The sequence below is a fragment of the Strigops habroptila genome, chromosome 4 (assembly GCF_004027225.2).
Source record: "Strigops habroptila isolate Jane chromosome 4, bStrHab1.2.pri, whole genome shotgun sequence".
NCBI lineage: Eukaryota > Metazoa > Chordata > Aves > Psittaciformes > Psittacidae > Strigops > Strigops habroptila.
In genome coordinates, this window is record NC_046358.1 from 8,255,314 (window position 1) to 8,268,901 (window position 13,588).

Here is a 13,588-nt window from a genome sequence, read left to right on the forward strand (position 1 = left end):
AGACTTTATGGAGGCACAAGGTGATACACTCAGCATATTAAGGAAGATAGAGAAAGGAATGGGGACAAGTGAGAGAGCATGCACAACCTTTTATCCACCCAGAAATGAAGAAATATATTCTCCACCTAACATAGTTGGATTTGTTGTGGATGTTCCCATAATTTAAATGACAAAGGCTAGCAGAATCATTGAATGTGTAGCTCCCATATCTAAAAACATGTTTGACCTCGAATTTGGTTTGAGGTCACCACTTTTCCATGAATTGTAGGAAACTATCTGGTGGCCAGGAATTTACTGCTATTGGTAATAAATAAATAAATAAATAAATAAATGAATCCTTGGATTTAATCAGGGATTGAAATACAGTAAGGAAGCACCATATAACTGCTGCATGTTGCATGATAATATCCTGTAAATTATTATTAAACAGATCACATGGAGATAATTGCCATGGAATCTACAGAAAATGATATCATTTTGTTAAATTGGTGACAAAATGCACAGAAAGCAGCAGAACAAAGGCCTGTTTTCATGGGATTATATCCTACACCTCTCAATCTTCTCTTCCTTCCTCCCACTGCACCAGTCTCCTCCTCTCCTTCATATGTCACCTGCCTGTTTGGATGGACAGCAGGGGTAAAGGACCCTGCTGTGCCTGGTTGGTAGCCACACGTGGGCTGGCTCAGAGGTGCCTCCCAGGGTGCTGAGCAAATTAGCATAAATGCCTTTTTTTCCAGTGGGCAAATAATGTAGGCCTCTCCACATATTCAGCAGCTCATTTTCATGTGAATTGCAGGAATCTCTTATCTCGGAGATTCTTACTTATCATAGCATCATAGAATAGTTAGGATTGGAAAGGATCTTAAGACCACCTAGTTCCAACCCTCCTGCCATGGGGAGGGACACCTCGCACTAAACCATGTGGCCAAAGGCTCTGTCCAACCTGGCCTTGAACACCACCAGGGATGGAGCATTCACAACTTCCTTGGGCAACCCATTCCAGTGCCTCACCACCATCACAGTAAAGAACTTCTTCCTTAGATCTAATCTAAACTTCCCCTGTTGAAGTTTGAAGCCATTACCTCTTGTCCTACCACTACAGTCCCTAATGCAGAGTCCCTCCCCAGCATCCTTGTAGGGCCCCTTCAGACACTGGAAGGCTGCTCTGAGGTCTCCATGCAGCCTTCTTTTCTCCAGGCTGAACAGCCCCAACTTTCTCAGCCTGTCTTCGTACAGGAGGTGCTCTAGCCCTCTGATCCATCAGATTTAACTGAAATTTGCTAAGAGGCTTAATGTTTATTAAAGACATGGTCTCACAAAAAACCACATGCACAAAAGAGTGATTACATGAGCTTTGTTGCTTTAAAAGTTCATAATGAAGCACAGGAAGGTCCGTAACTAAATCTGGTGAGTGACTGAATATACAAATGTTCTGAAAGGAAGATGATCCAGAATCCAAGTACTCAATGTTGACATCTATCATTTCTGTAAGAAACCAGCAAGTGAGAGATAGTAAGCTGTAGTGAATCTGGGTTTGCAGTTTGCTATCAGAAGACGGAAAGATTGCTGCCCTTCATGGACATATACATAAATGCATCACACTATGCTTCAGACAGCAAAACAATTCTGTTTGTGGCTGACAGGTCAGCACTGGGTTCCTGCCCAACGCACTTGCTAAGAGAAACATAGTGACAAGAGGCAGAGAGAAGCAGCCACAGCAACTTAGTTTACAGGCCAGCTATAAATAGCCTGTAAAGATTATGGAAGGTGATGGAGATGATATGCTTAAAAGGAACAGTTTGCAGTTTGTAGAAGGCAGGCTTACACTGAAGAGCAGATTGGTTTTCCTAGCTGTGATACTGTAACAGACTGTCCTTTTTTGGCTGGAAAGGCTGACTTATTTTCTTAGTGACCAACTGATCTGAAGTCCTTTGGTTACTCCCAGCTAGCCAGGAGGTGCATGCACAGAATGCTGGCTGGCTAAGGGAGACCTTGACTGCACCGCTGGAATGCTGTGTAGGAAGCAGCTGGGGTTCTCTGGGCCGTTCACTGTTTTTATCCACTCCTGAGAGACGATATGAGGACACCACCACTGGGAGCCAGGCACTGAGCAGAGCCAGCCCTCGACAGGGCTGCATGCCAACAGCTCCAGGCAGGGTGTCCCTCTGGAGCCAGGGGAGTGCTGCCCACAGCACCAGGCTGGAAGCTCTTCCCCACCAACTGCGCTTTGTCAGGCGCTCATCTAAACAGGTGCATTTCGGTAAACACTCCTGCTCCTGATGGGAACCAGCCTGACATATCCGAACAAGTTTTTCTCCTCCACAGTGACAGTGTACTATATGAATTTACTGAGCTCTGGCTCCCATGATTTAGGAAAATGAATAACTCCATGATACACTAGACAGGCAAGGATAAAATAACCAGCAGACTGGCGCTGCTCAGTGTGTAATGAGAAGAGCAATTGCAGTGTATGGAAAGAAACCTGTGAGAGCTTTAACTTAGTCCTTTGAGTCCAGACAGCAGCGAGGCACCACTGACAGACATGCCAGAGTGCTTTGGTTGTCCCAGATCCCCAGGACACATTTTGTGCAGCCCACAGCAACTGCTGCCATGGTGCAGTGGCTACACACTGAAAATTATAGGGGCTAATGCCACATGTCTTGTCTCCTGCTGCAAAGTTACTGCAAAGTAAATGTAAGGTCCTCCAAAATACTGCTCTGTGAGGGACTAGTTCCAGCAGCTTCCTGTAGCCAAGGTATTTTTTCCAGCTGTTACATGTGTTTTTGCAGTTTTGAAAGACCTGTCAGCCACAAACCATTGCAAGGAATGGGTGTTCTGGTGCAAGAGCTGTAGAACAGTGGGTGTTTGTTCCCATGCTGCAACGTTCGTCCCTTGCCTTTCACCTCCCTGTCAAAGCTGCAGGGCTCAGTGACATTGTGTCTCACTGGTATTTTGAAAGACATTGGAATTTTTTAGGACTGCAGGGAAAGCATTGGATGTAGGCTGCAGATGGCCAGGTGTGTTAGAGCTGAAAGCTGTACCAAACACAACCAGTACCACCTAACTCTGTGGAAGGAAGCCCGAGAACTTGTATCATGGGCAACTTCTGCAGACAAGGCAAGATGGATTGTTCATTGGAGACCCTGTGGTATAGCAACACTTTGAGCTATTCTGAATGCTCCTTTGGAGTTTATCGATGCTCAAGAGAGCTGGGGGACTGGCCTGCTGACTCAGCACTTGGCAGAAATGTTCTTGTCCTGCTCTGCCACCAGCACCAGGAAATGAAGGGTAGAAGCTGTAAAGCAGAATTTCATGCCCCAAGTATGAAGCAAGCTGGGCTTACTTGGCCTATCACTGATCTCTGTGGACTCCTAGACTCTGATGTTAATATTGTCTTTTGGAGGAAGTGGACAGTGGGACTTGCAAATCTTCTGAAGCTCTAACATTTATCATCATAGTGAAAGCTCAGCTGGTCTTTTGCAAACTTTAACTTTTGTTTCCTGACATTTGTATCACAAGGTTGTTCCAAAGGAATAGTAAAAAGGAACAGCACCTGGCTGCTTCCACTACTTAGCTCATGCATGTCTTTTCTGCTGTTCAATTCACTCTGAAATTCTCACCTTTACTGTTGAAAAGCAGGGACGAAGAAAGAAAAAAAGTGAAAAGTGACAGGTCATTACATGAATAGTTGCGAAATATCTTGTCAATCTTTTATATAGCAGAAACTAATTTTGTTGCTGCATGCTGCTCCACATCTCCTTACCCATGTCCTTGTAGTCCCTCACACATACTTATTTTTATGGCGCTATACTTATCAATCACACAACAAGATCTCTGCCCCAAAAGAAAAACAAAGGCACTATGTGTCTTACTTTTACTTGGCTCTGGATCCTGAAGCAAAATGTTTCGTTCCACACTGGATCTTTGCAGTTCTTGACAGTTTTGGTCCGGACGGTTTCAGGGGAAGCAGTGGGCAAGGACAGGCTTACATAGCAATCAGTTTGGCTAACTGCATTTGAAAAGATATATTGTAACTTATAAATTACTATAAATATCTTAGAGCATAGCCTTATAGCACTGTATAGACAGCAAGCTGCAAAAAAGGAGGTATTGTTCCTACTGTTTTTCTTACAGGTGTTTATTCAATAGCACTCACTGCTATTCATTCCCTCCTGCAGGTGGCAACTTTCGTCATTAGTGGACATTCAAAGAAGCTACTGCAATAAAGACAACTGGTAAGAAAAAAATATGCAGAGCTAGTTTTACTGAACAAAATCCATTATGGGCATGTCCCTTGTCTGTTGCAAATCAACAGATCTCTGTGACAGAGGAGAAAAAGGGTGACATTTTAAAAGAAGCCTTTTAAAGGATAAAATACTTATTTAACTCTTTGAACATTTAGACAAGGTGTAACTTTGTCCTGTGCAATTGAGAGGGGAACAGAATTGCTAAGGAGGGTCTGAGTGCGAAGGGTCTTCCCCTTCTGGTCTGCTGCACTCGCATATCTGTAGTCCAGTCCCTGTAATGAGCCAACTGTCTCACCCAACATGCGACCATATCATAGAATCATAGAATCAACCAGGTTGGAAATGACTTTCAAGATCATCAAGTCCAACCATTGCCCAGCACTGCCAAGGCCACCACTAACCCATGGCACTGGGGGCCTTGGCTACACGGTGTGTGAGCACTTGCAGGGACGGTGACTCCAGCACTGCCCTGGGCAGCCTGTTCCAATGCCTGAGCACCCTTTGGGGAAGGAATTGTTCCTCATCTCCATCTAAACCTGCCCTGGTGCAGCTTGAGGCAGTTTCCTCTTGTCCCATCACTTGTTCCTTGGGAGCAGAGACCAGTCCCCTCCTGGCTCCATCCTCCTGTCAGGCAGTTGTAGAGAGCGATACGGTCCCCCCTGAGCCTTCTCTTCTCGACACTAAACCCCCCCAGGTCCCTCAGCCGTTCCTCATCACACTTGTGCTCCAGGCCCTGCACCCTTTCACCATCAACAAATATGCAAAAATAGCAATGCACTTCTATCTTACCGGTTTAAAATCCGACCACTTATACTGAAGAAACTTCTAATTTCTGAGAAAGGTGTGCAGGTAACACAAGGTTGCGCAGTTAGCTACAAGTATGGCATTAAATCTTCATAATACATGGGGGCTGCTTTGGGGTGGGCTCCCAGGAACAGCCTACCACCCCAAGCTGAGGCAAACAGCCCTTCAGCCAGGTAGGCACAGATATGCTGGATGCTGCCACAGGGTGCTGATGTTGTCTGTTGCAGATTGTCAGAGGTTTTGGGTGAGAGGCAGGTTGGGTACTTGTATATCTGTGCAACTAACTTTCCTTTTGTGTGCTAACCTCATGTATGTAGAGTATTTGGTGGTTAGGATTCTCTCTGGTACTGCTAAGAAGATGACGGGTTTTTTATCAGGGAGCACCACTGGGCAAGTACTCCTAAATGCATAAAGGAGTTGACGTCTTGTGAACCTGTGGTAATAAACTGAGACCCCAAAAATACAGTGAAGAGTGGTGGGACTCTCTCTACACTGTCATTCACCCTTTCCAGCCCTCCCATTTGAGCAAATCTGCTGTCTTTTGGCTCTGTATGCCATTTGCACTTATTTTTAGGCAGCAGACATTTCTTTTGTCTGCTGAGCAACTAGAACTGTCTCTAAGAGAGCTCTAAGAACTTATTCTATAATCACAGTAACAGGCTAGATTTGGCTGTAACAGGCAGTTTGGTACGGTGTGATCCATGCCGAGAAGCCCCATGAACAAGTGGGTACCCTGCTGGAAAAGGTATCATGACATGTTGGCTCCAGTCCCAGCTCTGCTCCAGGCTAAGTCACTTTGGGTAATTGCTTCCATTTAAATTTACCTTGCTTATCTATCTGCATTTCCCCATCAATAAAACACTGATAACTATCCCTTCCTCTTTTGCATTCTGCTTTGACATCCCATGACTAAAAGCACTATACTTATATAGAAAAATAACTACTGCAATTAATATTTCCACATGACCCACAGGAAGAGAGTGCCTTACCGGTAATTATGTTGTTCATTCTCTACCAGTCTCTTGCTTCTCATTCCACACTTTCTTTAAACTTGTGGTGCAACACATGTGGTAATAAATAGGAGTTGCTTAAAGCAATCTGTGCAATCAGGGTATGTATGATCAATCTGTCAGTCTTCTGATACCATCTGAACATGAAACATCTTCCAGTTTTTCAGCACGCATTTCATAGTTTCCCCCTTACCGTCCATAGCAGGGAAGAAATTACTTTAACATTGCAAATGCAGATGTCCATAGTTCTTATAAGTAATATTAGGATACTTTTAGACTTATTACTACATTTTAAAATGCAGAATATGTGCAATGTACCTGTAGATAACAATATATTGATAAAGAAGGTGGTAAAATAATTTCTTTACCTTTCTCCTCCATTGGTTTTTAACGTTTGCAAAAATTAATATTAACTTTGCATAGTTACTTCCTCAGATGATGTCAGAGAAGCAGGTAAAAGTAAGCATATCTGTTTCTTCAGCAACCGTATCAGTCAGTGGTGGACTACTGACATGTGTTTTGGAGAATCTGTTCATTTATAATCTGTTTTGTTGTACATACTAGCTATGAATACTGATTTAGAAGACTGGCATTTGATATTTTCAGAGTATCAAAGAAGCTCTAAACTTGTGACTTATTATCTTGTATCTAGATAAAGTTGTGGTGGGATCTCTGTTGAGTCTTTCACCCTCTCTGAACACAATAGACCTATAGCTGACTTGAGAAGTTAGTCTAATCCTTAGCAAGGCTGTTCACCCTTAATAGGAGCAAAACCAAAGTCCCACAACATGGTAACCCACATGTAACACCAGCTCAGTTAGCAACTAGTGAGGCTTCAGTCTCAACATAGCCCAAGACAAGAATGCTGATAGACAAAGATATTTGAATCTGAAAACAGGCAATTACAGCCAGGCCACTGAATGAAGAATAACAAATTATGTCCCAGAACTATACTGTTGCAGGACTTGACTTATCTGATAACACAGATTTAGATAAATTTTGGACCAGATCCCAAATACAAAATGTTAAACATAGTACAGGTAATGAGACTTAGCACTGAGATTGCTTTGCATACACTCCCACTCCTGGACAGGAACAAGCAGATGCTCAGTGTTTTCTGTGTTGCAGTTCTTTTTCTCTTTTTTCCTCCCTTCACAGTAAAAGGCTTTAACTGTTACTAGCTACTAAAATCAAGTATGTCCAGACTGAAGAGGATTGACTTAGGCTGGCACACGAGAAAGAGCTGAAAGAATTGAGTTTGCTAATTCCACAAAAACGAAGACTGTCAAATAACATAATAGTCAGATCTGTAATGTCCAAATAATTGATAAGAAGAGGACAATGATCTATGGCTCTCCATGGTTGGAGGGAAATAAAGACAAATATTAGGAAAACTGCTCCGGCTCAAAGAGAGTTAGCTCTAGCAAGAGATTTTATAACTTTTCTAGGTAATTCATTTCAGAGGGTATTGGTAGCCAGGTATATATATCAAAGAGGGACAGACAAGGTAAACTTGATCCAGCTTCAGGACAAGAGGATCAGCGCAGGTGAACCTACATGGTGTCATATGGAATTGCTGTCATGGGATGCCCATGTTTATGCTGGAATGCAATAAACAGGATAAACACGTCATATCAATTATATTGCATGGTAACCAACTAACTGGTCACCTTCACATTGTACACCAGCCCAAGAGACCAATTCCAAGGTACCTGGGCACTGTCTCCAAACCTTCTTCTTTGGCATGTGTAAAGACTGGATGTTCATCGGAAAAGTTGCCACCCTTCCTTTTCCAAACACACACAGTGTCCAAGTAACAAGGCAACAATCCATACCTACAGCCTCTGTGTACTATCCAATATAACTGTCAAAAGAAACAATACATAAAGCAACACAGTGTAATACAGGGAAGCCCACAGACAGCTATGCTACAACTTCTCCCATATGCCCCAACTCCTCCATAAAGCAACAGGGGGTAAATTATATTACCTACGTGACATTTTGTGTATGTGTAGCTGTTCTTGCAAGATTTATACATGCTAACAGAGGCGCAGATGTCGTTGGATCACCCTTACATATGCTCCCTTTTGGCAAAGTGGAACTAGAAATCAGGTATTTCCATAGGAACACCCCTCTGAATTAAATTTTGGACCTACAGGGCGTAACACAGAGGTGAAGATTACAGTTTGATTATTTGGCTTATTTGTTAAGGAGAGAGCTCATTCAGCCTGGATTAAAAGCTTACATTGCAGCAATGCTTCATCCTGGCATAAATACTATGATTTGGATGGTTTGCCAAGATGCGTTTTGCTTTTGGCAGTGAAGTCTTCACATTTTATATGTCTTTTCTACAAAGATGTTACCATAAGTTTCTTTCTCCTCAAAGTAAGCCACAAATAAACACAGCCTCCAGACTGTCTTTTATCACAATACTACAGCTAATCCTATTATCACAGTGAAATTAAATAAGCTCATATTCTGGCTGGAATCCTCCAGGACTCCCAACTGATGTAACAGTTCACAGCATCTTTCCTGTGAGTAAGAATGAATGAAAGCAGTAAGAATAGGTACATCTAACTGTCAAGGAACATTTACATCAAAGACCCCTTTTATCTATTTTTCGTTCTTGAACAGAAAGGGAACTTCAAAAACAGTAGTCAAGATTGGTCCTGAACAAGTAGAAGAGGTGAATACCTTTGCCAGTCAGACATTCAGAAAGATTGCCAATTTAATAGCAGAATACAATGCAAGCAGCAGCACCAACATTTTTGAATGAATCTTTGTTTTAACCTTCACTGGTTACTACTGCAGCACTACCTTATCAGCTCCTGCTGAGGATACAGTCATAGCAAGAAAGAAGCCATAGTCTCACATGGACACTCACTCTCAGCAATGTGGACTATCGCAGCCATGTTAATCGAGCCTCTCTACGTTGCATTGGCCTCCCACGTAATAACAAATCACATGTGAGTTCTTGGTCCTTATCTACAAGGTAATCAATGCCTTTGGTTCAGCAAAAAGGTTGCCTGAAGCTCCTCTCTGGAGACCATCGCTGATAAAGGTCCTCAAGCTCTGTGAATCTCGCCAGTGGGCAAGGCTGTCCCTGGCACTGCTCTGAATCTTCTGAATAAACCTCCATGGGGACTAAGACATATCACAGGCCTTATCGCATTGTTCTTTTAGCATGCAGTTCACCTCAGCAGGACTCGTCTAGATGCTTGTGAAAGAACACAAAGAGAGCACAGATGTATAAAACAAAACAGGTCTCTCCTCAGAGGGTACAGGAAAGAATGAATCACTGATTACAATATCAGTTATATTGCTTAATGCATAACTGGATGAGCTGCAGATACTGTTGTCTTGATGAAACCGGAACAACCAGGACAGAACTAGAACAGATCCTGAAGGTTCTTTAACAGTGTATAAGAAAAATCTACTGGGAATTAATCAATAAAAATGTGTTTAATTTTTTTTTTCCCCACAATAAAATACTGAGATAAGTTATATCTTCTTCTCCCCATCAAAGGAATATCTCAAAGATAATGAAGAAATTCCTGCAATAAGTAAATGTCTGTTAACAGTCTTCATATTATTCAGGAACTTCTTCGAATGTCCAAATAAAAAACTAATAGTACTGTAAACACAGATCTGCTGACATTCAATTTGTGGTTACTGTTCAGTGCCAAGCAAATTATACTTTGGTCCTAAACTCAGGACATCATTGTGCAATAATAAGCAGGATATAGAGTAAAGTATGGTCCTTATCAAGGATGATCAAAAACGCCAAGGTGCAATAACTTTTAAGAAGATGTGGGAGGCTGTAAGCATGGGAAAAGGCAATGTTCAGCCTGCTTTCCTAAGTGGTGAGAAGGTGTTACACAGCTCAGCCCAAGGAAATTTGTAAATATAGAAATCCTATTCAGAAATCAAAGCACATACTTATCATTATCTGTTGACAACTGCTGAAGTTGCTTCCATAGATTTGGAAGCATCCTAGACTTGTGCTATCTGTGTAATATATCAGCACAGCAGAAACATCCATCCAGGTTTGCTGGTACTTTCAAAGTGCAAACTAGAAAATCACATCCTGAACAGTCTGCCGCTGCCTTTAACTGCAAGCAGAGGAAGAGTGAAGGGTCAGGAATCGTTGCACGGATCTGCATTCTCTCAAAGCACTGTGTCATTCTACATTGCTGTCATTGTCACCTACTTACACCAGCCTCTCTTCTCCACCCAAGCTTCTCCCTTGTTCATTTCCATTGTCTCCACCCTTTTCAAACCTGTTTTAAAACAGGTTTTGACATTTTTTAAAAAATATAAAACATTTCAGAAGCTTTTTCAACTAGAAACTTCCTCTAAACAAGAGGATAATGAAGCCTAAAAGGAACATGTATTACCATCACAAAAGGCTTTAAAGATCATCCCTGTTTCATGAAAGACAACAGCTGCAATACCCCCTGTGCTGGTACAGTATTAGAACCTGGTAGCTGCTCTCACCTTTGCCTTTGAAGCAGAGATGAGCCTAACATTTACCTAAGGTTCTTCCTTTACTGTTTACTAGTCCTTCAGTTGGTAATCAGTCCATCCTCCTAATGCTCCTGTGAGGCTCCTAATGCTCTTGCTGAAGTCCTTGCTTTAGAAATGAGGGACTAAGGTTTTGAGGAAACTCGTCTTCTCCAAGGTTACACCAAGAATCTGAAGGAAGTCATGGGAGGAAATTGCACATAATACCTTTAACTACCAGAACAGCTTTCTGTTGTTGCAGGTAGAAGTACACAAAAGTCAGCGTAGCTGCAAAAAATGCATGTGTACCTACATACCATACACTGATTCCTAGCAGTGGAAATGCAGTTATTTCCACAGCTGTAGGGAGGTGCCCTGACCAAGAACCCCAAACAAATAACTTATTAATGAACTCCTTGATTATACATAGCATTCTCCTTTTTAGTGGCAGCTTATTATGCTATCAAGGTACGGAGCAGGTTTTTTGTCTCCACACTTCTTGCCATAGATACAATCAATACAACTGCATACAATACAATATACACTATGCCCTATATACTACACTCCATCGTGGCCATCAAAGACCTGAGAAAGGGAAAAACCTGGAAATAATCTCTTAGACTAGAGAGCACACAACGGGTAACCTGAGAGAAACTAGTTTTTTGCATGTGTTTAGATGGTAGCAATGAACTGAGGAAGAGTGGGAGCAGACTAGGGTAACATGAGTAGATGAAGCCAAAAAGAAGATGGAATAGAAAGGCACAGAGGTTGTTAAGAACTGCAGCTCTGAACTTGATTCACATAATATTTACTGAGATTATCTATTCATTTATTACTCCTATTATTAACTGTGGTTATGACTTTGTTATTATAAACATCAATCAGAACCAGGGCTCCATTTTGACAGGTATCTTAGTAGTTATGCAATTAGATCTTGATCAAAACAGCTTACAATTACAGTAAGAAAAGCTCTGCTTCAGGATATGACATCACAGGGAGGATCTTCTAGTGATTAACTGTTGCTTTTATACCTGTTTGCTTCAGTTTCTTAACCAGTTAGGAAATCCTTGTTTACAGGCCACATTGCAACTTGGCAACTATTCATTTATCTACTTCTCTGTCCTTGTGCAGATTCCTATTGCCAAGCATTTTGTCCTGGGCTGCTTCTATAGTTTCTCTCCATTAATGTAAAGGCAGCCTGCCTGAGCAGCCAGTGGCATCAGGAACTTAGCTGAGATGGCCTCAAAGGACACTAGAGCTCTTATTCAAAGGACCATGTCCCAAGATTTCTTCCAGCCATAGCAAAAGTCAGTGATCACGCACGTTTTGACAGGGAAGAGATTTTACCCTAAAGCAGACTGTTGCTGCCCCCTCACAGTGGTGATACAGTCACAAATAGAGGTAAGAAGTATATACAGCATGTTGTGTGCATGTCTTCAATCAGTCCTTTCTGCACACAATAGTTTCCTTTGGAAAACATGGCAATGAAAGGGATTTCATTATTACACAGGATTTAGGTGATATAAGGAAAAACACTAATAATAACGCCTTCCAGCTTTTAAAATCAATGGGCAGTGTAGTATTGGGAGTTTTCCATGAACCTTCATAGCAACAAAGCTCAGATTTAACAAGACCAAGATTTAATACTATAGTTAAAGACAGGCCTAAGGCTCGATCTAATGAGAATGCTGATTGAGATCAGCCTGTCATACTAAACAAAGAAAAAAAAAAAAAAGAAAATAGCTGTAGGCCATTCCAGGAAAAGCTTTCTGGAGCCTTGGATTTTGCTAATAAAAAGTAGGGCAGCCCAATACTTTCAAAGACATTTTTTGTCTCCTGAAGGGAATATTTCTGTGAAATACATGTCTGTAGAAGATGTTACCTTATATTTAATGTGTAGCCAATGAAACAAACAGGTTTCTCTTTCTGCAAAAGGTATTTATTTCCCCCACAGAAGACCAGTGAACCCTGCCACTTGGAAAAAGGCCATGCTAAACCAGATCTGCCAGCTGCATGAGGCAGCTTGTGCCCTGCTGTGACTGCAGTGGCAGCCTCTGGGAACAGCAAGCACAGGGTGTGCTCCCATAGGATCATGAACAGCAAGGCAGGTCCGGGCAATGATGCTGAAAACAAGATCTGTGCTGGGGAATTTACACAACGTGGGTCTGGTTCTTGTTATCATCAGCACACGAGGTGAAATGCACTGGTACCTGGCCAGCAGAGAAGTCTCTCCAGAAGGAAACTCTCCCATGGTTAATTGGTGGAAATGCAGAGCCCTGCGTAAAGGTGGCTTCAAGGGGCCTTGAAACGCTTCTATGAAAAAATGGGCAGGGGAAGATAAAAGCTATGCCCTCTTCCAGTCATCTTGGCTGGCAGACCAACCCTTGGAAAACAAGAGTTTTGCAACAACCAATCCCTTCCTACATGTGGGAAGCCTTCTGAAACTCAATCTCCGCTATGTCAGCTGTCAGGGGAAGTAAGGGAAGGTCATGGGAAGTCACTGGATGGCAGAACAAAATCAAGGCCTTTCAGCAGTGAAGGCAAAACTGAGTTTTGCTGCTACGAGTATGAGGCATTTGGATTGCAGCACAGGTTTTCGTGACCTGGAAACCATAGGCTGCACAAAGACTGTTGTTGCTGTATAGACTTAATGTAGGTTCAAGAATAGACTGAGGGTGTTGCTGCATTCATAGAAAAACTGTATTTGGCCTGGAAGGTTACCAGCTCTGAAGTGATCAAAAGCTGGGAGAGTACACCATGCAGAGCATGCTACATACTTTCACTCTGCTCTCCTACTCCTCTCCAGGCACCTGTCTTTGGCCACTGTCAAACATGGGACAGGAAAGACCCTTGGTCTGATCCAGCACAGCCATTCTTGTGTCACAATGCGCTATAATGAGGGTGCAGGAACATGGAAACCCCAAGCACATCAGCCTGTGACTCTTCCTTCTGATGCTGTCAATAGCTCACTCACTATTTTGCCAGTCCCTCAAGCTGGCCCTGTTGGATGATCAATGTTCAGAC

At 42.4% G+C, this 13,588-nt stretch overlaps 1 protein-coding gene across 1 annotated transcript in view; it reads right to left on the bottom strand.

Moving 5' to 3' along the window:
- Positions 1 to 13,588, bottom strand: part of LOC115607299 (cytosolic phospholipase A2 epsilon-like) — a 32,727-nt gene that overhangs the window by 14,666 nt on the left and 4,473 nt on the right. Inside the window, exon 3 of the mRNA XM_030484428.1 lies at positions 3,873 to 4,009. Coding sequence (XP_030340288.1) covers positions 3,873 to 4,009 — 137 coding nt within the window. The remainder of the gene's footprint in view (positions 1 to 3,872; positions 4,010 to 13,588) is intronic.